Below are 27,356 nucleotides of genomic sequence, written 5' to 3'. Positions count from 1 at the left end.
AACAAGGCATTGGATTCAGACGAACCGAATGCCGTTTGGAGCCTTTCCGACCGACATTGTAATTGGCCCCCGAGTGTCTAGATTTCTTTGTAAATATCCCATTTTGCTCTCAAAACCTGTACGTGTCTAGTTTTATGATGTTTCATGTTCAAGTAAAAATCACACACACACACACACACACACATACATATATATATCACACACATACATACATATACATATATATATATATCACATTAGTTTTCAAACTATGGGGATCTATAGTAAAGTATTTGTTTTTCCATGATTATACTCTTATTGATTGCGTTAATATTTTCCCTCTGCAAATATCACTTTTGTTGTAGTTGTATAACGGAGGGGAATGTGTGGCATTCTGGGAAGACCTGGTGCTGGAATGTGGATTCTTGGATGGACTGTGATTCCACAAATGGCAGTTAGCTCAGGGTGTCTCTCCTGAGAAGAAGCTATCCTCTGTATACTGAATAAACTTACTAACCTATACAAGGATGGGTATTGTCGTCTGTGGAGTAAGAGATTCAACAAATGCTCACAACAGTTCTAAACAAATTTAAAAAAAAATTAAGAACTTCAAAATATCTGGTACAAGGACATGTCGCAAGTGCAAGACAGAGAACTAAAATGCAAGGGCTACAGCTGTCACCGCGTAGGGCTACATCATGGGATTAGCTCACCATGGGGGTGAATGAAAGCAGCAACATCAAGAACCTATAGCTAACGCTCAGTTTCCTCCTGTAACCAAACACAAAATAATACAGTCTGTCAGAAATTACCATCTTTTGCATCGTATTCCCCAGATAACTACTTTTACTGGCTGTAGAACTCTGTGAACTACACCCCTGCTAACCGGAATTGAAATGTCTGTGCTTCCTGCTTCCACATGATGGAATTGTTATACCCTTAATTGGTATATTTAACTTACCTTTAGGTCCCTATTATATGGTATACAGTCTACCCAGGGCCTGCAAGTAAATGTCACTAGTGGACTATAGAACCCATTGTGCTACCCACTGAAGTGAGTGCGCCAACATGACTGCAGGCCTGGAGGGTGGAGAACATGGTGGCCGGCTAGCGCGCGGGTCACGGGAGTGAGCTCCACTGAATGTGCTGGACCAAAAAGTTAAGGGGAAGCCAGGATGCGTTAACTTAGAGGAAAAAGAAAAAAGGTTGGAAGAGGAGGCATATACATTTCTAACCTTCTGTATTGTGGGCACGATGCTGCTGAAAATGCTACGGTTTAACCATGGCGTATGTGTCAGGCCTCAGAGACAAGTAGCAGCGCAGGACGAGAGATGCGCTCTAGCTGCGAAGAGGACAAAGAGCAGCGGCAAGGATTTCCTTCCGGGGCAGAGGAAGAGGAGGGAGCAAGGGGCCGAGCTGAAGGTGAGGGCAACTTGGAATTGAGAACACCTTTGGTGCACTGGCATGAGGTGAGACCCAAGAGCTCCCCCGGGGGCAAGATCGCTTGTGGGGAGAGGTGGTGGAAGAGCCAGTGCTGAGAGGGCAGCCTCTAGGGGACAAGCAGAGGGGGAATGCCACTCAAGCTACGTGATGAGGAGTGCCTGGAAAGGGGCTCTCCTCTCTGAACAATATTCAATATATGAGAGAGGGCCAGAGGGAAGTGTTGGAAAGGGTAGGGTAGACACCCAGGGCCCAATAGTCTAGACCTACAGTCTAAAGGAACGTATATTAAGTGTCCCAAAACTGAATTCACTGAAAGTAGATAGAATAACATGTGAAATAAGATCTGATGTTTCAACATTACATCAAATAAACTGTGGAAATTGGGGAAAAAGATAGACCCATTAAAAAAGTTGGGGACAACAGTTCAGGTGATGTTTCCGGCAATCCTAAAAGCGATGTATAATAACAAGATGCATAGCTTCCGGTGTTCTAAAGAAGTCGATTTTATAGAGAATATTGTTGGGTCTAGCAATAATTAGATCTGAAGAAGGAAGAAGATGAGTAGAAGATTTGGAAGGTTCTGTGTTTTTTTTTCTCTCTCTCCTCTCATATGTTACTTGGTCTGAAACAAAGGCTTTTTAATATTCTTCCCTTTTTTTGTACACATAAGTCGGATTGGCACATTATGTGGACTCACTCCTAAAGGGAGTAGGCCATGAGAAAGTCAGGGAAGGTTCTCCAGGGATGAAGGGGTTTTTGGGGGGGGGGCAGGAGTAGGGGTACTGGGTGGGAAGCATTCTGGGAAAAAGAAAAAATAACCTCAGGCGCTCCAGGGTCCTTAAATACCTTTTAACTATTGTGCATCTGCTCTAATGGGCATTTGCCTCGAAATAAAAAAGAGACAGTAGGGAATATGGTAGTTCAAATTAAGATTTTATCATGGAATATAAATGGGTTATGGGCGAAAGGGAAAATAGAAAGCTTACAGCAATATTTAAAAGACTCTCCTGCTCAGGTTATTATTCTGCAGGAGACGCACTTCATTGAAAAAGAGTGTACAGATTTGTTTAAACCTAGGAGATGGGTTCAATAAATGGTATGTACAAAGCATGACACAAACACAAAGGGGGTGGCCAATTTGATAAAGAAGAACCCTAGGATTACGATTAAAGAGAGAGTGCTTCAGATAACGCTGGGAGGTGGCTTATTGTAAAACTTGTAGGCTATGGTAAAAGATTCCCTTTAGTGGGTTACTTTGGCCCAAATGTAGATGGAACAGGACCTTTCAGAGATGTTAGTGTAGCTGCTAAATTTCCCGGATCCTATTATTCTGGTGGGAGACTTTACTGCAGTTATAGACAGCATTTAGCTCAATAAAAAGTAGGTCAATAGTCAACCAGAAAATGGTGTCTCAGATAAAACATGCCATGAAACAGTTAAGTCAATGTGATATCTGGGGAGAGAGAAAAGGATCCAGAAGAGGTTTTACGTATAGCAACAAAAGATATATCACCATCAATCCAGGGTTGACTATTTTGTAATAGACCGTAGTATAAAACAAGCATTCGCATAGCCAATAGGCCTCGCGTTTGGGAGCTTTAAGTATTTAGTTATGCAGCACAATATCCTTGGTGCAACAACATTAACTGTTGCATGGTTAAACACTTATAAGGTCCCAAAGGCTAGACCTATTAACAATGCCAATGCTTGTTTCAATCTAGAATGAAACAAACAGTTTGCCAAGAGTGGTTTAATTGGATATTTTTGAACAAAGATGGATGTACCTCTCTTCAATTGGAAATAAACTTCTAGATAGCAGGATGGTCAGGCTGATCAGAACAGATACTCATATCTATGAGAATTATTGGGTTTGTATTTATCATCATCATCATGTATGTCAACTGGGCTTTTAAGCAATCAGCAAATCAGACTTCAGGACCAGGTTTTTGCTGGATCAACAACACGTTTTGCGTGCGAGACGGCGTGGGCCTGAGGATTATACAGCTATGGATTATCGCTTCACATACAATATTACCGGGCAGGTGTGTGCAGCAGTTGGTTGCTAAAGGTTTTTCGCTACACTTTTTGCGGACGCTTTGTAAAACGTTCTGAGTCTCAAATATTATTCAATAAAACGCACATCGGTTTGGGGTCATTTGAAAATCAGGTTTCTATTACAACAAGCAAAATCGAGCTACTGCAGTTTGATGATCTCCATTTTGATGTTTACTTTTCCCACTGTTGACGATGCAATTACAAACCTAAAACTACTGTAACTCACCTATTAACCTCAACATTTTCTTTGTGCCTCTTATGTGTCATGAAACTCTATGGTGCTACGGCAAGAGAGTCTGTACAAAAGCCATGATCACTGAAAGGAGACTGTTACACTGTAGAGTAACATGAAGAAAGTGAGACAGGTGTGCTAGTTCTCTATGGCTATCCTGCATCAGACCATGATGACTATATTTACATCAGTGGGCCCGATACTCTGATGTCTTGAGCTTATATCTGCCAAGACACCTAAAGCCCCGGTACTGAGCTCTGAGCTGATCTCAAGTATCGCGTGGGGGGTGGAAGAGAGAGAGGGAGGGAGAGAGGGAGGGAGAGAGGGAGGGGGAGAGGGAGAGAGAGAAAATAGACATTAAACTGTAAATGCATAGAAAAAACACACATTTCTACCTACTGTATTATTTTTCGTCAAACTGCTCCTAACATTCTTATGTTATATAATTTTATAGTATGTTACTAAGTCTCAAAACAAGTTATTTGCAGCTGCGCTTAATCTGGCCACAAAAAGAGAACAACAATGCATTAAATTCGGGAATCAAAATCAGTCCTGTAGGCAAAACGCCACCTCAAGCTATCCACTAAAACTGAATTGTTAACGGCAAAACTGGCATTCAAAATTAAGTTATGCTCCGCATACTAGAACAGGCTAATGTAACTGCTGTTTACGCAAGCAAACTAGCATTTTCAAAAAAGCAATGTAGCTTTGGAGTCAAAAATACTTGCATCAAGGCCGATTTTGTGTACAACAGACAAACACGGAACACTAATACTTAGTGAGAACCTTTGGATTCTGTCTGCACTGCAAAACAAACTAAGAGGCCAGGGAAAAGGCAGAACGTCACATCAGTGGAGGATCTGGGTTAATAAGGCAGCAGGTTGGCTTGCCCATCAAAACTTCCAATGCGTCCTTGTTCGCTCAAGTGTGAAGGTCTTTGAAAAAAACACGAGCGAAGGCGGAGGGACGCTGGGACTCAAAATCGGTAAACTGCTTCATGAAAATACAGTAAAAAACTTCGAAGAAAAGCATCACAACATAAGAACGGACTCCGCATAACAAGGAAGCAGTGAGACAGCCAAGCCCATGTTAAATACTTCCCGAACTACATGTCCCATAAGGCTCTAGGAGGGTAGCATGAATGTGTACTTTCCCACACTGCACTGGGAGTTAATCAGCTGACTTGATCAGCTTATAAGCACACAGAAATGGCTCCCAGGTGCTTGGCTTTGTTTCCTGGGGGTTGAGCCACGCCTTACTCCTGGATTGTGTGGAGTTTATGCCCGATGCACTCAGTCTTCGTGTGGAGCGAAGAATCTTGGGTTTCCTGGAACATTATTCCCTCCAGTGCGAGGACGCACTGTTTGCCTGATTGCCTCTATTGTGTTTGTTAAAGGCAGAAGCGCGAGGACGTGCTGTTTGCTGACCTGCATCTTTTTTTTGCATTTTTATTGAGTACACAAGCGCGAGGTAGCGCTGAACGTGTCTTTATAGCTGCCCGTTTCCTGCCTGTGCGGTTATCGCGATCGGACGTGAGGACCCGCTTAGTGACTTGCATTGCATTAGTAAGGCGCGAGGTCGCGCTAACCTTGACCCGGCTCCCTGGTGCCTCCGGGGCTTTACTATGAAGGCCATTAATATGATTTTGTGCTGAGCTGGGGAAACGACAACGAATCACTCCAGCATTTCAACTCGCGCTAGGAAGCGCCTACATTCAAGTACTCCTCAGTTTTGCTGCAAGGACGATTACTAGTGCTGGGTTGCCTTGTTGTGTCCATCACCGTGTGAGTACTATAATTGGACATCGGCATCTGAGCTTTTATTTTGTGTTTGCACTCCTGGTTATTAGTTGGTCATAAACTTTGAATAACAGACACTAGTGCACCTTTGTTACAATGCTTGTGGAAGTTCTGCATTCTCTTTCGACTCCTATTTTTGGAACACGCCAGAAGAGTGCTATCTGCTGGCTCTAGTTTGGAACGCTGACACTTTGAGAGATATCTGAACAAAACCCTGCCAGGATAGTACGTGTAAGTGTTGAAAGTACACAAGATTGCTTTATAGAGGGGTTGAAATACAGACATAAGAGGTAGTTATATGTCCTAACCTGTGCCCTGTATATGTTTTTCTGTCTTGCTACAGGTTTCCTTATCGTAGTGACCAGCTCACCTACAGAACCCACAAGACCCTTCCTGGTGGCTCATTCCGGTCTCTTCGCTCCGCAGATATTACTCCCCTCTTTTGCTGTTTAAATAGCTAGGGGTGAATGGTCTCTGGGGAGAGGAGAGACATCATCGTCGCTCCCGTGGATTCTGGCCTGCTCTGTCCGGAGACACTCAAGGTCCTCACAGCCCACATGAACCTGCCACAATTATACAGGAGATTAGACTGCAGCACGCACCTCGGGAAGCTAAAAGAAATACTATCTGTGGCAGGGGAGGGGCTGTTAACTGAGAGGGGGAGCAGGAGGTGAGCCTGCGAGTGGTGCGTGCGGCAAAAGTGAAAGTGATCGTGAGCAATATGCGAGCACCATGACGAGAGAGGAAAGCCAGATGGCGCTTCTGCTCATCATTGTGCGCGTAACCGCACACTCTATGCCACCCCAAAGCTGTGGTTGGACTTTTGAAAGCCCACATACTAAATGTCTCGCCAGAGAAGCGCATGCGCTGGCTAAGGCAAGACCTAAAAAGAGATGCAAGATGTTAAACATATAGGGGACAATGTGTTGGACTATTCTGCAGTATTGTTAGACTTGGCCCAAACAAACAAAGTAGGTCAGGTTAGATGGACAATGAACCTTACCTAGCTGCGTGATCAAAAAGCTGTAAGATCACTTAGTATGGAAACAGAAGAATTCTTTCAAATCAATCTAGGATCTGCTGCTTTGGGAGTTGTATTGGCTACCTATAAAGCCTTCTAAAAGGGTAAAACAGGAAATCTGGTAGCTTTTAAAAGGAAAGTATATATGAGGGAGGTTACAGATTTGGAAAACCAGATACGGGAAGCAGAGGAAAAATTATCCAGATTGGGATTAGAGTTTAAAGAAATAGAGCCACTACAGTTATCACTATCAAATATAAAAATTAAGTTAGTAGCAATGCTGGAAGATAGGGTTAAAAACATGTGGAGGCTAGTAAACTTTCTCTTTTCAAATATGGAGAATATTGTAGTAAACTATTAGCCTGAAAAGCAAGAATAGATCTAGTGAGGAATGTTGTTGGTGAGATAAAATGCAAATACACTGGGATAGAGGTAAAAGACATTGAAGAGATCGAGGATGCTTTCCGAAGGTTTTTTGAAAATGTAGATCAAGAGGACCTGGAGGTTACAGGAGAAGGGGTGAAGAATTGGTTGCATCAAGATGACTTGGAAACATTAAGCAAGGAAAATAACACCTTTTTAAATAGTAACATAAGCCCTCCTGGAAGTTAAGCAAGCAATCAAGGCTGGTAAACAAGGCAAGGCAGCAGGCCCAGATCTTCCGCATGAGGTATATGAAGCCTTATCTGGATCTTCGTTGCCAAACCTGACAAAGTTATTTGGTGAGATATTCGAAATAGGGTTAACTATACCTATAACATAGAATGAAGCTATAATCCCATTAATCTTGAAACCGGGGAAATGTGCAAGGAATTGCTCATTATTTAGACCCATATCACTTTTAAACTGTGATTGCAAAATATTTGCTAAGGTCTTAGCTGAGAGGCTTGATGGAACTTCAGTGGAACTTATTCAAGAGGACCCGGAAGGTTTTTTTAAGAGGAAGAACATTGCATGAACTGACGTAAGGCCTAGTCGGCACTATAGATCTTCCCACCACATACACGACCACTCTGGCAGTAATAACCTTAGACGCTTTGAAAGCGTTTGATCGAGTAAACTGGGTATTTCTACAAGCCATGATGAAATCTTACAATTTAGGGAGTATATTTTGTAGGACAGGAGCTTTAATGTATCCCTCCCCGTGTACCAGAGTCCTAGTAAATGTAAATTTTACCCCCCACTCCTTCAGAATAACTAGAGGGATAAGGCTGCCCCGGTCTCTGCTAATATTAACGTATACATCGAACCATTTGCAAGAAAAATCTGAAAGAAAATGGGCATTCCCCCTTTTAGGTGTAATGACGGAGAAAAGAAAGTAGGCCAGTATTGAGATGATCTTATGATCTACACATCAGATCTACAGGCTACACTCCCAAAAATGTATAGGCTGACCTCAGGCTTTGGCCAGGTAGCTGGATATGCTGTTAACGACGACAAAACATAAAGAATGGCATGGAATATTAAGGGGGGAAATGAGCAGGTTAAGGAGATGAGGTATTTAGGGTTCAAAATTACGCAAGACATCGTGAGACTCCCATAGGAGCAAGAACAGCAAAAAATAATCTATTGAAGGTCAACCTGAGGCGAATGAGGACAAAAAAATAATAATTACTGCAGGCTTACCAATTGTAGCCTGGCTGTGCAGTTTTAAAACTGCAAAATCAACCTGTCAAATAACCCCTTTCGATAGATCAAAACTGTGCTTTCAAATATTAATAAGTCTCCCCTAAGTAGACCTTACTGCTCATAAGGCGGGTGCATGGTATTTAAAGGTAATGCAGGTAAAAGTTTAATGTTACACATATCCTTACAGTGAAAATGCCCCAAAAGCTATTTTCACCATAGCAAAGCTGGCTGTTCCATAGGGAAGCACTGAGATGAAATATTAAATGTAATAATGTTATCTCCAGTTAGGAAACATATACAAATGTCATACTTAGACTTTTGTAGAATATGTATTTCACTAGTAAAATTGGATTTTTAATAAATCTTTTTGAAAAATGTATTGTGATAAATTTACTTTTCCCTGCTTATTGGCTCTAGAGGTCCATTTGCATGAGCTCCAACAGTCACCTGGCCCTTCAATAGCACCCTTCATAAGTAGTTAATTTGCTCCCAGAGCAGGGAGCAAAGGACTTGGGTCAGAGGGGAGTATTGTTGTTCCCTTGACAGGATGGCCAGTGGTCTGAGAGTAATTAACTTCAAGGAGGCCTAGCTGGAGGTAAACACCTGGGGCTGCCGCTTCCCTTTGACCTCTCAGTCAGAAAGGCAGTAATCCTAGTGGGAGCGAAGCTGGTTTAGACTGACCATATAGGACAGACTACTCATTACCATGGAGTACACGAGCTCTTCACAGGGGAATAAAGGTCGTGCCATCTTGGTTTTAGGAAGATGAGGAGCACAGTGGGATTTTTTGCAGTATGGCACAGAGGAAATGCTGCCAAAGTGGTTATGGGCCTGTGAGCGTTTACCCCATTGGCCAGGGAGTGGCCAAGAGTCTCCCCCACCCACAGGCTGGTGCCAGTGCTGTCTTCAATGTTTTGGACCCTTGGATGGTATAAAAGTGCATTCCTCCTATCATCTCCTGAAACCTAAGACTTAGAAGCTTTTTGACTGCAAGAAGCTCAAGAGGACTGGAAATTCCTGCCAAGTCACTTCAACAAATGTGTGTTGCTGCTTGGTGAAAGATTCAAGCTGCTCCCATTCTGAACTTTGACAATAACAATTTCATTCCAGCAGGATCTCGTGGAGAAGGTATCCAGCCTTGTGGAGGACTCTTTTGGAACAGCGTCCAGCCTGGCCCCGCTGGAAGAATCCAAGTTCTAAAAAAGTGACTTAGTCTGAAGGTAGAAATCTTCAATGGGAGAAGGTGCCAAAAGTATAAGGCCGGGGAGCAACCTTCCTTGGGCACTAATTCAAATTTCTCCCACTTTGAATTTTCCCAACATAAGTCAATGGCTTCAGCAGGACCTTGCCCAGTGGCTATCAGACATTGTGCAGACCTCTTCGGCCACAGCTGTTGCCTTGCACTGCGGAGGATTTCTGACTTCCATTCCAGAAACTAAGTGCAAAGATAACACTTCTGACCAGGCCGAACCTGGTTTCTGTATCCGACCTGCGCTCCATTGCAGTCGGCTTTAACTTACACCTAGGTACCAGTCAAACACAAATAGGTGACCACGTAGGCGCTTAGCGTTTTTTTGCGCTTTTCTTACCCTTACCCTTTGAAAATCCATACCACTGGTTTCCCTTATTGGGTGTTTGATGTTTTGGTGTAATTTTATTCATTAACATTTACTGTATTCATCTAAAATGGTTTGGGGTTTTTCCGATGTGTTTTGACTATTACTTTTTTGGTGCTGCATAAATATTTTACATACCGCCTCTAAGTTAGGCCTGTATGCTCTGTGCCACAGCTACCTTGAGGTTTTCAGGTTCATTTGGTGATTTTACTGGTTCACCCTGTTAAGGGTTAAGGTTATTACTTAAGGTGGGAACTCACCCCGTCAACTAATACCCCAGTTTCTTACACGGACCAATGCGTTCCCATAATAATTTCAAAACAGGGCAATATTTTTAAGCCTGAAGATCCTATGAACATTGAAATTTGAGAGATGTATGGTTGATACTTTTCAATAACTCGTCACAGTCTTCATGCCATACATGGCAACAGACCCAATTCAGATGTGTTGTGTTATGTTCGGAGGTTTTGTATGGCGCTCGTATACCCAAAGGTGTGTAGGCGATGCGGGGAGGATCATGACAAGGCGAGTCAGGTACAAGTGTGGCCCCTGGTGTTAAAAGAGTCATGTTTTCAGCGCTTTCCTAAATTGTAAGAGGGATTGGGAGTTTAATTGAATTCCAGCAGAAGAGAATTTCATAATCTAGTAGTACAGGTGGCAAACCTTTTGCCACCCCAGTGGACTAATTTGAACTTGGGTACCTCAGCAGAGCGTAATGGTCCAACAAGTGTGTACCAGCGGGAATACTGTCCAAGAGCTATAGGTCCAGTATCGTGGAGTGCCTTAAAGGCAGTGCATAATGCTTTGAATGTAATCCTTTTTTCAACAGGCAGCCAATGTAAGTTTATCAATACTGTGCATGTGGATTGAAATTTGCGGAGATTGAAAACAAGTCGGGCTGCCGCCTTTTGGAGGGTCTGGAGTTTAAATAAAATGTTTTGTTGTAGGCCAATGTATAGTCCATTACAATAGTCTAGGTTGGTAAGAATTAGGGCAGACATGACTGATTTTTGTAAGTGAGGGGGAATACAAGGTAGAATTTTTCCCATATTTTTTAAAAGGAAGAAAAACAAAGATGCAGGATGGGTGGTCTTGATTTCCAAAGAATATACATATTTTTTTTTTTTAAGCAAAGAGTAGATGGATAAGGGCCCATATTTGGTGGCCACCATGCTAGGGACCAGAAATCAGTCTTTTTTCTGGAGAGTAATATTTCGGTCTTACCCCCAGTTTATTCTCAGGAAGTTTTCTGCAATCCAAATTTGGATTTTTTCAATACAGAGGTGGAATTGTGTGGCTGAGTGTGCCTGGTTTCCTGCGACTGACACGAGAATTTGTGTGTCGTCTGAGTAATACACAACAGAGTAGCCTAAGGTCTTAATACGTTTTACCAGAGGGCCAATATATTTAATAGGGTAGAGCTCAGTGATGCTCCTTGTGGGACTCCACAGGGAGAGATCTAAGGGGCGGATGAGAAAATTTCTAAGGTCATGTATTGTTCTCTATCAGCTAGGAATGATGTTTGTAGGGATAGGGGTTTATCTCTAATGCCAATATCACCCAGGCACTTTAGCATAATGTCGTGGTTGAAGGTAGGAAATGCTGCCGAGAGGTTCAATAGCATCAGTGCTGAGTTTTCTCCTCGGTCTACTATTGATCTAATGCTTTCTGCAGCAATTATAAGAGCGTATTTGTGCTGTGTTGGCTCCAGAATCCAAATTGTGAGTTGTTTAGTAGGTCATTTTCCTTTAGGTAAGGGGCTAATTGCAGATTATGGAGTTGATCTAGTATTTTTTGCTGGCAAAGAAAATTGTTCTATGGGCTGACAGTTTGTGAGATCTGATATTGGGAGATTTGCCTTCTTTATGAGAGGAGAGTAATGCTGCTTTCTTCCAAAGTTGGGTAAAGGAACCGGTTAGTATTATTTCATTGAAAATGCATGGGAGCTGTCCAGAGATTATCTCAGTAGCATGGTGTAGCACTTTGGGTGGACAGGGGTGTACCGGAGAACCTGATTTCGTGATAGCAAGGAGGGTCCTATTTTGTTCTTGGTTTATGGGTAAGAAGTTAGGAAAGCCGCATTAAGTGATACATTCTAGGTGGGGCTTTTGATCATTACATAATGTGGGAAAGTTTGCGGTAATAGTGGAAAAAACATTAAGTACTTTTGCTTGAAAGGTCTTTGCAAGCTCATTACAAAAGAGTTAAGCGTTGCTAGGCTTGTTTGGAGTTGTGTTTGATAATGCTGTATCCGTTCTAAACACTTCCTTGGTTACGTTTTTTGATAATTCAATTTTTCTGAGAAATAGGCAGATTTGCAAAAATAATTGATTTTTATTTTTTGAGAGCTTGCTTATATTTGACTTTATCCTCATCAATATAATGTTAGAGCTTACAGCAGACTTTTTTTGTTCTTTAAGGCTGGGGGAGTACCATGGTTCAGAGGGGTTTTTATGTTGTCCATTTGAAATGGTCAGTGGGGCTAATCTATTTATAGCTTTACTTACTAGATCTGATAATTTGTTGCCATTTATTAGGTTCTGTTATAGGTATATGGACAGATAGAGACTGTGTTCTCTGGGTTGGCTGGATTTAATTTAATGCCCGGTACGGCTCTTCCTGGTTATTGGGAGGTGAGGAGTAGGGGTATCTGGTTTGGTGTAGGAGAAGTGGACCAGTATGGCATAGTGATCAGACGGTAAAGCCTCCTGGAAGTGGAGGAGTAGGTGGTCTGTAAACATTCTGTCTAGAGTGTGTCCAGCCCTCTGTGTACCAGCTTTCACTATCGGACTAAGCCCAAACGTGGCCATGTTATACGTTAATGTATTAAACTCTGGGTCGCTGAGATTTTCTAGGTGATAGTTAAAGTCACCTAGGAGGGTAAAATTTGTTGTTATGAAACGCAGTTCTAAGTAAGGGCCTATTGCCTTCAAGAAGCAAGCTTTTGTAACAGGCCTGTACATAAGTATTCCATTGAAGGTGTTTTTTGCATTGAGGGTTATTTGAAAAACAAGAGCTTCAGATGCAGAGTTATACAGAAGTGGTAGATAGTTACTTGTGACGGTATTCCTAGAGATAATAGCAATTCCGCCTCCTCTACGGTTAGTGCGGTCATGTGTAGTTGTTTCATAACCGGGCGGAGTGGCTACGATGAATTCTGGCCCTGAGTCGACCAAGTTTCAGTTATAAATAATACGTCTATGTTGTACTGCTCTGTAAAGTCTTTAATTTCAAAACAGTTTTTGACTAAGGATCTGGCATTAATGAGGGTGCAATGAAAGTTCTCCGCTCTGCCCTTTTTTGTAGCAGTGAGCAGTGGCGCATTGCAGTCCTTGAAGTGCGGCTTTGGGGCAAAGAGACATGTTGGACACCCTGTGTTATCGCTTGCCTTCATTCCTGGATACAGGTAGATGCAAGTCTTTTGGGGCTGGTTGCACTGATATCAGCTCATCTTTAGATTAGGTTTTCCTAGCTGTGTTTTCAGCTATGAAAGGAGCAGGGGGGCTGGTGATGGTCGCTGTCCGGAAGGGCGCGGACAGGCTTGCCTTAGAAGCACTCGCGGCACGCCCGATTCATCATTTGTTTTTATCCTGGTGGTGCGTCGCACTAGACAGCTACCCTCTGGATGACGCTGTGGGAGCAGAAGTGAGTGGCTTGTGCTGATTTCCTCTACACAATCGGGTAAGCCTGCGGTGGACCATTAAGTCACTGGAGGGTATGTAGTTTTCCCCTTTTTAAATATAAAAGCTTTCCTGTATAAGTTAAAAATTAGCAAGATAGTTGCCTATATAGTCCAAGTCGGAGGTTCTAAAAACAGTGAGAGCAGCCCAAACAGCCACAGAGCCTACCTGCGAGACTCCTGATTTTTTTTTTTAAAGTAAAAATGGCCTTTTAAGTCGAGCCTCAACAGCGCGCTATCTGCAAGAACTGGTGTCTTTCTTCTGTGGGCTTTTGTCACACCTACCAAGTGCCATTGGTTCTTTCTTATGCCATTCCAAAATGATGGCTTTCTACTGGTACATTCCTTTCAATTGTACCTCCTTTGGGTGCTTGTTTCAGCTAAGGCGACTTCACTAAGTGATTGACTTTGTTGGCCAACACAGCTTCCTCTTGCATAGCACACGATAGCCCCTCCTCACATCTAGACATCGCAGCCTGTTACAGCCTGAAACTGTCTGTGTGGGCGGAATTCTGGTTGGAACAGGGATCATTTTATTTGGCCATCGCAACACACATATATGATTAACTTTAATAAACAATGCATTTTCCATGCATGTTAACATGAAAAGCCCTAGGGGCTCCCTTTTTTTGATGTTTTATATAGCGCAAACTCGACCCGAAGGTATTGACGTTTTACGTGAGCATCAGTTGCATTACAGATGGACACATTCATTTGTAGGCACAGGGAGATTAAGTGATTTGCCCAGAATCACTGGATGTTTGAGCCTCACGCCAGACTTGAACAGGGTTCCCCAGCTTCAAAGTTAGCCGCTCTGGCCATTCAGCTGTGTCGCTGAACAGCCAAGTACATCTATATTCCGGAGCTCTGGTTGAAGTTTGCTTCTGTTCTGACAGGTAAGGACGCCATGACAGGCGACGCAGACAAGTGCCTGGGACCGCAGGACCTGAAAGAGAAGAACGACGATTCCCTGCCACAAGAATGCTACATGGGGTTCAGGATAGGGGCGCGATCTATGGGATTTATACAAATTAACCCTTAGGATCGTTTGCAATGCAGATGCCTTGTCTGACCTATAAGAGCGCTCACAAAGTGTTTATATGCTTAAATGTGACGTGTTGCAGAAGCACGGCTCGTAGCAGGTGATACACGGATTTCCTCCCCACTAAAAGCACTGTTTATGTTACTGGCAGTGTCTGTCTAAGCCTTTTCTTTGCTTGAAAAAAGTGCTGCCTTGTGTCCGTGAATAGATATCTTCCACAGTGGTGGAAAAGGCAGCATATGTATGCTGACAGACATTGTTTTGAGGCTAATAATTAAACCCCACTCCACAGAGCCCCGAGGACTTTTTCCAATGGCTGAATGAGATGTTGTTAAAGAAAAGTTGCACTGTATGTCTCTGAATGACATCTCCCATAAGGTAAAGCTTGGATGTTTACACTCAAGGCTGCATTAGGGTAGGGAGACTGCAGAATGAACGTGCCCCTCTTTCAGGAACGAGGTATTGCACTTTCGTTTGTTTATCCAGTTGGTAACTTAATGCTTGTTTAAATTTGTAGAAACTTCCGCCAGGAAAGAAAACACCTACTGCAGAAATGTGAGTACCTTGTAAACCCGAAGGGCTTTCTTGCATGAAAATGCTGTACTAAATGAATAGCTAGGATCTAAAAACAGACAATATATATTAAATGTAACCTCAAACGATACAGAGATGGTCGAAAGGTTAATCATTTTTGTTGGCTTTGCATTCTCGCTCAAAACGATTTTTTTTAATCACTTCCATGCTTATGATTATGAAAAGGTCATTCCAGTTTGCAGTTGCTTCGTCCATTTTACATCAGTGCAGTACACATACACGTTATGCTCACATCACACAACTATTTGTGATCTCTCTACCTACCACATTCCAGGCACTGTAAAACAGACCGTGTTTGGAATTAAACAGTGTGATTCAGAGGATAACAAAAACGGCATGAAACACTTGAGTTACACGCAGAAAATGTTTGCTTTTGTTGTCTGTTTGCTTTCTGTGCTCCACTGAACACCCTAGCAGGTAGCTGCTTCTCCGGTCTCATCTGTAATTCCTCATTCGAAGTCCTCTAGGCAGGGCTGCTAGATGTTTGTCTGGTCCCGTTGGTAATTCCTCATTCTTCGTTCTCTACATTGTGCTGCTACATGCTTTGCTGACTTCATCAGTAATTCCTCATTCTAAGTCCAATAGACAGTGCTGCTAGCGGCTTCTGTGTTTTCATATTGTCCCTGCGTGGACACCGTAGTTCCGCCCTCTGTTGTCCCAGCTGATACGCCGTATCAGCTGTGATGTGATTAGCTGCCATCTGTCGTTGACAGTTGACAGCTGACCACTCAACCCTTCAGATGTTTTGCCGGCTCCGGTTCCGGAGCCCTGTGTTGGCTTATGTGGAATAAAGGAACTTTCAACTAGACTACGTTTGATTATTCAACAATTTGGCGACGAGCGCCAACACAAGAACCCACGGATATAAAATTTTTAAAGGACTTTAAAAAAAAAAAAAAAATTCAAAATAAATAAGGAAACTTATGCTTATTGACAAGGCATTACTCTGAAGGAAAAATACTTTGACAGTAAGTTTTCCCATCAAGTTATTCAAAGGTCAGTGACTGTTAATTCTTATGAAGAATCAATACGGACTACTCTGCATTATTTAACAAATAATTTAAAAAATATACGTCAAGGAAAGTGTAGAAGTAAACAAATGTTTCCTGTCGGCATGCACTTCAAGCAAGTAGTCTTGGCGTATGTATTAATTTAATGGAGATAAGTATGACTAAATGTTTCAAAAGACGGAACAGCGAGAGTGAACAGTTTTCATAAAATCCTTTCGTCAAAACATAATTTTGCCGTCAACTTTGATAAAGCATCTTCATGAAGGTTGGTAAAATCGTACCGTGAATGTGAAGCTACGAACTGAGGAAATTTCAGCATTAACGGCCATTCTCCAACGAACTCTCAGATGTTCACCTGAAATTTCTCAACCTCCCAGCGCGCATGCGCAGCGCACAAGCAACGTACTCGATGTCAACACACCATCTTGGACCCAAGGTCAGCAGTCTAGCTTACGTGCATCTACGTGGAAGCCATTTCGAAAAATCAACTTTCACAGTACACGCATTTCAGTCACACTCCGTGTTCATTGCTGGCATCACAAGCATCGCGCACTGGATCTCACTAGGTAAATCTTTCAGCGTGCTGAACCATATCTCATACTGCGCATGCATCTAGAGGAAGATAATCTTCTGCGCACATAAGAGTACAGTGAAACTCACTTTCCTCCACATCCAAAACGGAAGTGTATTGGAGGCAAATATTCAGGAGCTTAATGAACATTACTGTATTGGAGGCAAATATTCAGGAGTTTAATGAACATTACTGTTTATCTGATTCAGGCTGCTGGGAACTCACTACTTTACAAAAAAAAAAAAAAAGAGAACAAATTCAATTAACATTTACATATAGTACTTAACCTTGGCAGACCCTCTCAACTCCACAAACTTTAACATTGTTGTTTTTATTATTTTGAGTGCATTTTCAACACATCTGTCTTGCAAAGTTTCGACATGGCATCTGGCTGCATTTGGAATCTATCTCCACCTGAAACATTTTTACGTGGTGGGGGCGAACCAACATTAAAGTGGGAGGAATGGAGGGAGTATTTTCTTAATTACATTTCAACATTAGAGGAGGATGATGAGGTCAAACCAGAAAAAAATACAAGATGTTAATGTATTGCCTTGGTGCTGGTGGTATAAAAGTATACAACTCCATTAACAAAAAAATAAGAGCAGAAAATGAGGGCGATGTTTTTCAAAATGCTATAGATGATTTGAATACATATTATAAACCAACTGTTTGCGTAGGTGTGGATCGCTACAAATTCTTTCACAGGAAGCAAGGCAAGGATGAATCTATTGATGATTACGTGTCAGTGTTAAAGAATCTTGCTATAAATTGTCGGTTTGGTGCACTCCATGATGAGTTCATCAGGGACCAAATCGTTATGCAGGGTTCCAATGAAAATATCCAAGACAACTTGGGGGCCAAAGGCGAATACCCTTTGCAAAACATTATCGACATAGCTCGCAAGGCTGAACTGACTGGGCGTTGTGCCAAAGCAGTCCTGTCTGAAGAAAAAGAGAAGAAAAACTGTGAAAGTGTGAACAAAGTAAGTGACCAGAAAACCAATATAAAACAGAGCTGGAATAAAAGTGATCAAAAAACACTAAACGAAAAGCATGAAACAAAAAGCTGGGGGCGCTGTTATAGGTGTGGAAGTGCGTTCCATCTAGCAAATGACTTAAAATGCCCAGCACGTGAGGTGAAGTGTACTAATTGTGGGCTGAAAGGACATTTTTCAAAAGCATGCAACAGACGCAAAACCAAACAAGTGAAAATAGTTACTGAGGCCAATGAATTCAAACAAGATATGTCTGAAGAAGAAGATATGAATATGTTTGTCCTCAATATTGAAGACGGAATAAACGGAAATGGTGCATATGAGAGCGTTACCAAAACGAAAAAAACCTATCTGCAACATGACCATTGGTGGCATAGACATAAGTATAGTAGCAGATTCAGGCTCACCCTATACCATTGTCAATGAAAAGGTGTGGTCGGAAAAATTTAAGGGAAAAATTGGAGATAACCTAAATAAACCTGACATAGTAATAAAGTCTTTTACTGGCGAGCCAATTGATGTGCGAGGTTACCGAGCCCTCACTTTTGCCTACAAAGGAAGGGAGTCAATTTGTAAACTCTATGTAGCGATGGTTGGTCCATCCGTTCTGGGATGGATGGACCAGGGCAATCTCGGAATTATCCTGGATCCTAGGAAGCAGGACCCCGTGCTGATCATAGCAGAGCAGGGAGATTTAAGTAAAAACCTAATTGATGAGTTCCCGCGTATCTTCAGCAAGAAAATAGGTGCATTAAAAGGGTACCTGCACAAAATTAAACTTAAACCAATCACCACTCCAGTGGTAAATAAGGTCAGAAACATTCCCTTTGCCATTAAAAGAGAAGTCAAAGAACAACTCGACAATCTGCTAGGAGAAGGAATAATTGAGAGAGTGGAGGCTTCAGAGTGGGTCGCACCTTTAGTAGTCGCGAAACGACCCAATGGCAAATTGAGACTGTGTGTGGACCTGCGTGATCTAAATAAAAACATTGTGGTCGAGCAATACCCTCTGCCTACGATTAAGGAGATGCTGGCCACAACAAAGGGTGTAAAATGGTTTTCTACGATCGATTTGAAGTCGGCATACCACCAAGTGCCACTCCATAAAGAAAGTAAAAAACTCAACATTCATTACGCCGTTTGGATGCTACAGATTCACACGTGTCCCGTTTGGCTTAGCTTCTGCAGCCGCAATGTTTCAAAGATTAATGCATAATATGTTTGATGGTATCCCGGACCTTTTAATTTTTCAAGATGATATCCTAGTAATGGGTAGATCAAAAACTGAACATGACAAAAAAGTAAGACAGGTTCTTCAAATATTAAATGATAAGGGATTAACTGCTGAATATAATAAATGCAAATTTGGTTGCAACTCAGTCAACTACCTTGGACATCAGATTACTGGAAATGGTATTAGCCCAAAAAAAGAATTGATGGATGCCATCATGGACTCGCCGGTTCCCACCAACAAAGATGAACTGAGATCATTTTTGGGAATGGTGGAATTCTATGCGAGGTTTATTAGAAATTTCTCACACAAAACTTATGATTTGAGGCAACTCCTCAAATTGAAGAATAAATTTGCATGGTCAGATGACTGTGACAAGAGTTTCAAAAATATAAAAGAAGATATGTGCGCAGCACTACCCCTAAAGGGTTTTGATACTTCTCTTAGAAGCTTTGTGACAACCGATGCAAGCAACAAGGGGTTAGGTGCTGTGCTTTCACAAAAAGACTCCAAGGGTGTAGAATACACCATAGCTTTCGCATCACGCTCACTCACTCCCTCTGAAGAGAATTTTTCAGTGATTGAGCGGGAAGCCCTGGCTTGTGTGTGGGCATTGGAACACTTCTGGCATTTTGTGTGGGGCCGCAAAGTCACATTATGTACAGACCACAAACCGTTAACAAAAGTTTTTACCACCAAAGACTTGTACACGGCATCACCAAACTAGCCAGACTTTCTGTTCGCCTTTTTGACTTCATGTATGAAATCAAATATGTTCCAGGATTCAAAAACGTTGTCGCAGATTTCCTAAGTAGGATGCCTGTTGATCATCCAAATAATGAAACATTTTCTGAGGTGGAAGAAAATGCGATAGCAGCAGTCTTGGAACAGGACAGCGGCATATCCAGGGATGAATGGTTCAAGGAGCAGGAACACGATTGCACCATTGTGCAAGTGATAAAATTTCTAAAAAACGGCTGGTGCACTAAGAATAAGCTCAATGAGCAACTTAAAGCATTTTGGGAGGTTAAAAATTAATTGTCGTATGAGGATGGTTTCCTAATCAGGAGCAGTAAATTCATTCCTCCCCACAAGATCAGAAGAAAACTTTTAAAATTGTCTCACGAAGGGCATTTAGGCATAGTCAAAACGAAAGAGAGGGTTAAAAACATGTACTGGTGGCCAGGAGTCGGTCTGGAAATTTAACGTACGGTGTGCCCTCTGTATGACATCAGACAAAACACAGGTAACGTTCAGACCTCTCCATCCATTAACCAGCCCAAGCATGCCCTGGGAGAGAATAGGAATAGACATTATGGGTCCAATAACTGAAGGTCATGAAAAATGGTATGTTTGTGTCATAATAGATCATTTCTCTAAATGGCCAGAAGTACTGTTCACAAAAAATCCGGAGGCATTAAACATTGTAAAGTTTATGGATAGTATTTTCTGTCGCGAAGGTCTACCTAAACAAATTGTGAGTGATAACGGTACCCAATTTACTTCAGACATTTTCAAGGAGTATATTTTGAAAAACAATATCATTCATAAGACAACATCTGTCTACCGCCCAGCAGGTAATGGGGTAGTAGAGCGATTCAACAGAGTAATTAAAGGCATTGTACAAATTGCAAATAGCAACGGATTGCAGTGGAGTAGTGAAACACTGAAGACTGTTTGGGCTTATAGAATCACCCCATGTGAAACAACGGGACACAGTCCTTTTGTACTGATGCGTGGAAGGACACCGTTGTCTAAGGACAATGTAGGTTGGATCAAGGCAGCTAGGAAAGTTGATTTGTCATCCAAACTGGTTCATGACAAGCTTGCGGAGTCACAAGCAAAAGCAAAAGAGTATTATGACAAAAAACATGGGAGCAAAACTGTGGTACTAAAAGAAGGAGACTATGTGAAAGTAAAGAAAAGTGGGCATATCGCAAAAGGTCAAGAAAAATACACCCCACCGTTGCAAGTCCGTGAGGTGTATTGTGATTCTGCACTACTTAGTGATGGTAGGGTGTGGCATTTTTCCAATCTATCAGCATTCAGACATCCTGGGGAAGATTCAGATGCCCACACTTCAAAAGAACCAGCCAGTGGTTCAGGCCTGGAACCCAGCCCTGCGCAAGCAGGCGCTTGACTGTGACTCTGAGTGTGATGTGCCAATGGATCCTACATCAAGTGCCGACCAGGGTGTGGTGGCTTCTTCTGGATAGGTCGAGATGCCCAGTCCAAAGGAAGACAAGATCAGACGCAGGTTGCCATTACCACCGGTTTTGGACAATGTTATACCGGTGACAACCAGCAGGGCGGGTAGACTTCTGGGTCCGTCTGCCAGTTTAAGAGACTATATTTGTGAGTGAACTTTTTTTCCACCCGTTTTCCAGTTTCCCCATTTTCTCTGTTCCCAAGAGGGAAGGATGTGTTGTGTTTTCATATTGTCCCTGCGTGGACACCGTAGTTCCGCCCTATGTTGTCCCAGCTGATACGCCGTATCAGCTGTGACGTGATCAGCTGCCATCTGTCGTTGACAGCTGACCACTCAACCCTTCAGATGTTTTGCCGGCTCCGATTCCGGAGCTCTGTGTTGGCTTATGTGGAATAAAGGAACTTTCAACTAGACTACTCCGTTTGATTATTCAACAGATCTGAGTGGTAATTCCACCTTGCAAGTCCCCTAGACAGTGCTGCTACCTGCTCCTCTGGTCCCAGCAGAAATTCCTAATTTTAAGTCCTCTAGGCAGTGCTACAGTTGTGTCTCTGTTCACACATCCGCTACAAACCGCAATACATGGGTAAAAGACATTGTCATTTACAAAGCCAGAAGCTCCAACTCTACAAAATGCGAGACATATTGCATTGCAAATACTTGTTTTAGCTTGCCTTTGCTCGAATGCACGTGAAACCGGGAAAGGAAGTCCCCATATGTTTAGCTCAAATTCTCCTCTTTCATGTTTCAAAATGTAGCCATGCATGCATCCGCTTCTTTTACCCTTTCTACTGTGCTACCAAAACACATTTGCCCTGGTTACCTTGGCCCCAAAAAAACTCTTCTACCTGCTGCATCAAATGTGCCACATCTTGCTGCATAAGCGTCCTTTCCTGCGAGACCACTGCCGATCTCTGAAGACATACAGCTCCAAGCAGCCTCCAGGGGGTTTGATGGCTTCCTGCCGGTACGGTTAGCCATCTGAAAATCGAAGTACGTATAACGGGTAAAGCCCGACGGAAAAGCATATCTGTAAGCAACGGTCGAATGGGCGCAGCCATATTTGTGAAGTGACAGGCGGAGCAAGAAACACAGAAGAAGGACTAACATTGGGAAAGCGCTTCATGCAAAAAAAAACCAAACGACATTGTCGTGTTGTAGAGCTCCTTAGTTCTTAAAGAAGAGTAGGTGCCAAACACAAGGGCATGTTTTTGTATGAAACTGTTATTCCATTCTATGTCAATATTCAGTTTATTGAGACTTTCAAAGTACTATTTAATATGTTAAATACAATATTGTAACTTATTTTGATAAAAAGTGTTGTTTTAGAATCATTATATTTAATTGCTAAAATAATGCGGAGACTAACATGGAACAAATATAAGGACACGCTTCCCAGCTCTGTTGCAATTCATTTGGAAATGCAGGTTTCCAAAACGGTTGATTCTTTGACTTCCGGCTTTAAGGTACCTCACAAGGCGCAGGCTCTTTATACCCTTGCTTATTGTACAGGGACACGAAGAAGGTCGAGAACATTTTGGGCCTGGCGCTTGTATGTACAGGAAAGCATCGGCCATGCTGAAGTGTTAATATTTGTTGTATCAGCGGACGAGCGAAGAAATTCTTTAAACGAAATACATAATATTCTAATATTTTAGTTGTATTTTTTGACCAGTGTTGTTACTTTTTATGTTACATATTTTAATATTATCATAAACACAATAAGAAACACTTTTTTTTAAGCTACGCTTTAATATATTCGCAGGAGCGGAACATTTTAGCTTTGCATTAGGCGTAATTTTGGCTTTTAGAGCGAATAAACAAACATATTTCACATGAACCAATGTTTGGTAAAACACGCAGCGTATTTCTCTTTGCTTTTTTGTTGAGTCTCTTTTCTATTACTAAAGCAACCTGGCTCGTGTACACGAGATTCTGCGTCTTGGAGGCTGCCTAGCGAAGCTAAAGAAGCATCTCATGAATGCTACACCGTCTTTGTAGGTCATGAAGTCCTTAATTTCTGCCACGTGCAGACAGCTTCTTTACCGTGCAAGGTCCAGCGACACCATATGGTATGTTAAACCTATTATAATCACTTATACATATTAATGGTCATAAACATACTTTTATCAGTATCCTTCAGTCACCGACTGCATCCTTCTGTCACAAAACAACGCCCTTCTGTCTCACACGAGAGTAAGTCTCACAAACAACACCTTCATCCTCACTCACTGCAGGCTCTCAACACAACAACCCTTCAAACAAAACACACAGCCAGGGCTTTAAGTGGGATGAAAAATTGTAGGGGAAGAGGGGTCTCTAAAGGGGCGTGGCCTATTCAATTAAGGGTATGGTTGAGTTGTACTTTTCTGTTTTTTAGGTCTCGCGAGAGCTTTTGTAAATGGGGGATCTGGAAGTGCAAACGAGTGCTTTCAGGCCTCCAAATACAGTGCATGTGTGCTGGGCGCGCGCACCATTTGGCAGCCTGCACACCATTTGCTTTCACTTTCACGGCCGCTTTGATGTTTGATCGCGATCACTTTCACTTTTGCGGCCGCTTGTTTTGTCTTCCTTACTTATTTTCCTTTCTCCAAGCCTTTACCCATGGATGGCTTACTTTCCACCCTCATTCCCTCTATCTCACCTGCATTTCATTTACTTCCTCTATGTCTCTGACCCCCCCCCTTGCTTTCCTTCCTCATCCATGAATGTCTCTCTTCTTTACTTTATCTCCTTCTCCATGGCTCTTTCTCTCTTTTGCTTCCTTTCCTCCCTCATGACTCTATCCCTCCCTTGCTTCCCTTCCTCCCTCCATGAATGCCTCTCCTTTACTTTCTTTCCTTCCTCCATGCCTCTATCCTGTCCTATCATGTCCTAATCTGCTGCCCAGTAACGTCCTGCCTACGCTTCCCTTACCCCCACCCTTTCCAGCAGCCCGGGTTCTGCTCCCGGGGGGGTGGCCTCCACTAAGGCCCCCGGTCCAGCCACAATCCCCTCCCTTTGGGGTGAGGGGGCCAAACCAAGGGGCAAAGCACTTATATTCATTCTGCCTGTCTTCGCCATCCCGGCGTCACCTCCTGCCAGAGTGGGTCAGGCTGTTGCCTGTCCCCTGCCCTTATTTGCAGTGATATTGCAAGCACCCATTACTCTACTCCTCTGCATCTTCTCTAAAATAGACGCACTGAGTATTATTATTATTTCAGGGAAACTTATATTACACATTGCTTTCCTTGATGCAGCTACAGACGTTAGGTCAGGATGGGCTTTAGAGTCAGAAGCGCCTGGTGCGACAATTATTTTTCTCGCTTTCTTTAAGGATGTTGTTGTTATTGTCATATCCCAAATCACATGTGCCGATAACTCCTTCAGTGCTATTTGTAGATAGTTCTAAAATTGTGAACTTTGATTCAACTGTATTTCTTGCCAGTGTAAGCAACTCATTGGATAAGAAGTATTAGTTTTGTTTCCATATCTCTATATATTGACCCATCCTCTACAAACCAGTGACCTTTAGAACTAGCGATTAGAGCGGGGAATTTGATGCAGGGTCGTTCATAGAACTCAAAGATAACACTTAGAAATATAGTGCATATATTATTTAACAAAAAGTTAAGCAAGTGAAGGCATACAGTAAACACCCCCTAGGCTCGCAGAAGTGCCGATCACAAAAACAGGAAAGACTGCACTGTACGCAGCACAAGGCACACAGGCTGCACCCTTTGCTTGTCCTGTAATGTTGCCCCGTCTCTGCGTGGGCGCTGCGTCCAATGGGTACACGGGTCTGGAGAATTCATTCAAACGAGAAGGAGCCATTTATGTAGTTGGTGGTTCTAAAAATGTGGCATCGATCGAGTCTTCTTAGGCAAATACGGCACAACCCTGCTCTAGGTCACACCTCAGACCTCTGTGTTCTTGTCCAGCTGAATCGGGTCTTTAAACAAACACGCTGCGTGATAACCTCACCACACGGCTACTTTGATGCACTCAAGGGAGATGAATCAAATTCAACGACTCATCTAACCAATCAGAACACCCAGTCACTAATCCACCCGCTCATCTATCTACACATGCCCCTACCAATCTCACATTCTTTCACCCATCTGCCCACTCGACCATTCCTCCACCCGCTCTTCCAACAACCCACTCATCTATCAAAGCAGGTGCCCGCTGATCTCGTCATCCATCTGCTCCCTTGTCCCTCCCTCTAGCCGCCCACCTACTCATCCACCCACTCATCCATCGTCTCATCCTTCCCGCCACTCATCCATCCACTTATCCTTCCTGCCACTCATCTATCAAAGCATGCACCCGCCGTTCATCCATCCATTCATTCATCAGCTCACGTGTCCATCCCTCCGCCCGCCCATGTTGCGTGCCTGTGGGAAGAGTCCAAGAACGCGCATGTTCCCCGTTCCTCGTGCGCAGCTCCCCCTCTGTTTTTGCTCTTCACGCGCGGTGGGTGGCTCCAGGCCCTCTCACTAATTTGCTGTTTGGGCTGAGAGCGCCAGGAGTAATGAGGGGGCGTGAGAGGCAGCGGCGGCATGGCCCCTTCATTACTGGGAGTCCCTTGTGTACTACAGCAGTGCCCTGGGGGCACGCACGTAGACCCCTACCCAGCACTGTGTGCAAGACGGCCCCTGGTGTGAGCAGCATCTAGGCACAGTCCTAAAACTCCGAGCCTCAGAATGGAAAGTGTTGGGGCAGGACATTCAGAACTGCTCGAAGTTCACACATGTGATAGATAAGGCGAGTGGACAGGTATGTGGGAAGCATGGGTGAAGTAATCACAGACATGTCAAACTGTGGGAGATCATGTGCTTTATCTGCCTATAAATACAGTTCTCATATTTCCATGGAATTAGCCATTTATTAGAGTTTTTTTGCTCAACAACATGTCCGAGACGTTTCGCACAGACCATCAGTATGTCTTTAAGGTTGTGTGAATGCACGTTCTGTAACTTTTGAAAGTTTACTGTGCATACGGAAACTTCCCTGAGCTCCCTGACCTCGGCAGGGTGGTGGATTTCCCCTCCTGGACAGTGGCGTTACTGTGTGGCCTTCTGGCACGCATCTGTAGAATGGCTGGACCCCCAATGTACAGGGTTTGAAGATGACCACTGTGTCTGTGTGTGTAGACATCGACTGTATTAAATGCCCCTCTCAATAGCCCCCCGTGTAACTCTAGATTGGCTCTGGCTGTTGGGGGCCATTGGTGAACCCCTCTCACCAACAGCTTCAGAAGCATAAAAAGCATTTGCAATGCAATAGGTTTCGCATTTGCGAGAGTTTAAGCTACTAGCATTGCAAATAACAATGCCTTTTATTTGTTTTAAAAACCAAAACATAAATAAAAGACATTGTAATTTACAATGCGAATAGCTCAAACTCCTGTAAATGCGAGACCTACTGCATTGCAAATGCTTGTCCGTGGTTTGCCTCCCGACTGATGTTTAGTTTCTCCACTGACCTTTCTGTAACTGCATCCACATACATATAATACAACAACTGATTAGCCTGAAACTAGCCAGGATTATTGCATTATCAGTGGCTGTTAGCTGTTTAAGATAAATGAGTAACAACAATGATTTTGTTGTATATTACAAATGTTTCAATTCTGAAGCCTTGGGACTGTGCATTAAACATTATGGAAGGGTTAGTGTCTTCCGAGTGTCTCAATCACTCCCTTTATATTCACTTTGATAGACATGTACACCCTTTTCCCATCCACATCTCAGCCATCTGTGTAGCTTGCATCTCATCTATCCTCTTCAACACCTATTTCACTCCCCTGCATTCACTTACAGGGCAGGGAAGTCAGGTCATGTGAAACCGATTTACTTTCCTTGTTGCACTAGAGTGCATCAGGAGGTGCCTGGCTCCCGCAACGTTCACTATTATCACCGCCATCTTGGAAGGGCGGTTTTACTTATATGCTTTATTGTTTCTCCTGTTTCATTTAGTCATATTTCCTTTACCAGTAGCTGGGAGGGGAGCCTGTGAGACCCAGCAGGGGTTGCTAGACCTTAGTTTGCTTTTATTTTGACCTAACTTTGGTAGTTTTTAACTTGCGCTGAGGAGCGCTCTTGATCACGCCCCTTAGACACCTGATGCCGGGCTATAAAGATGGCCTGTCAGTGTGTTGAAAGGCAAGCCAGTCTGCGCTCGGACCGTGCTCAGCGCCAGCCCCTCTGCCAGTTTGACCTAAGAAAAATCAAGGGAATCGTCAGCCATTCAAGGGACCCCTTGTTT

General features: G+C 43.0%; 2 protein-coding genes across 2 annotated transcripts in view; one reads left to right on the top strand and one right to left on the bottom strand.

The window, feature by feature from the left end:
* Window positions 1–22,205, bottom strand: part of MRPL46 (mitochondrial ribosomal protein L46) — an 85,812-nt gene extending 63,607 nt beyond the window's left edge. The window contains exon 1 of the mRNA XM_085644468.1: window positions 21,956–22,205. Coding sequence (XP_085500594.1) covers window positions 21,956–22,168 — 213 coding nt within the window. The 5' untranslated portion in view covers window positions 22,169–22,205. The remainder of the gene's footprint in view (window positions 1–21,955) is intronic.
* Window positions 22,206–23,017: 812 nt separating this feature from the next.
* Window positions 23,018–27,356, top strand: part of MRPS11 (mitochondrial ribosomal protein S11) — a 190,714-nt gene continuing 186,375 nt past the window's right edge. Inside the window, exon 1 of the mRNA XM_085644467.1 lies at window positions 23,018–23,179. Coding sequence (XP_085500593.1) covers window positions 23,112–23,179 — 68 coding nt within the window. The 5' untranslated portion in view covers window positions 23,018–23,111. The remainder of the gene's footprint in view (window positions 23,180–27,356) is intronic.

Source organism: Triturus cristatus, chromosome 3_1, assembly GCF_964204655.1.
Source record: "Triturus cristatus chromosome 3_1, aTriCri1.1, whole genome shotgun sequence".
Lineage (NCBI taxonomy): Eukaryota > Metazoa > Chordata > Amphibia > Caudata > Salamandridae > Triturus > Triturus cristatus.
Note: the sequence above shows the minus strand (reverse complement) of the source record. Positions and strands in the feature narration are given on the sequence as shown.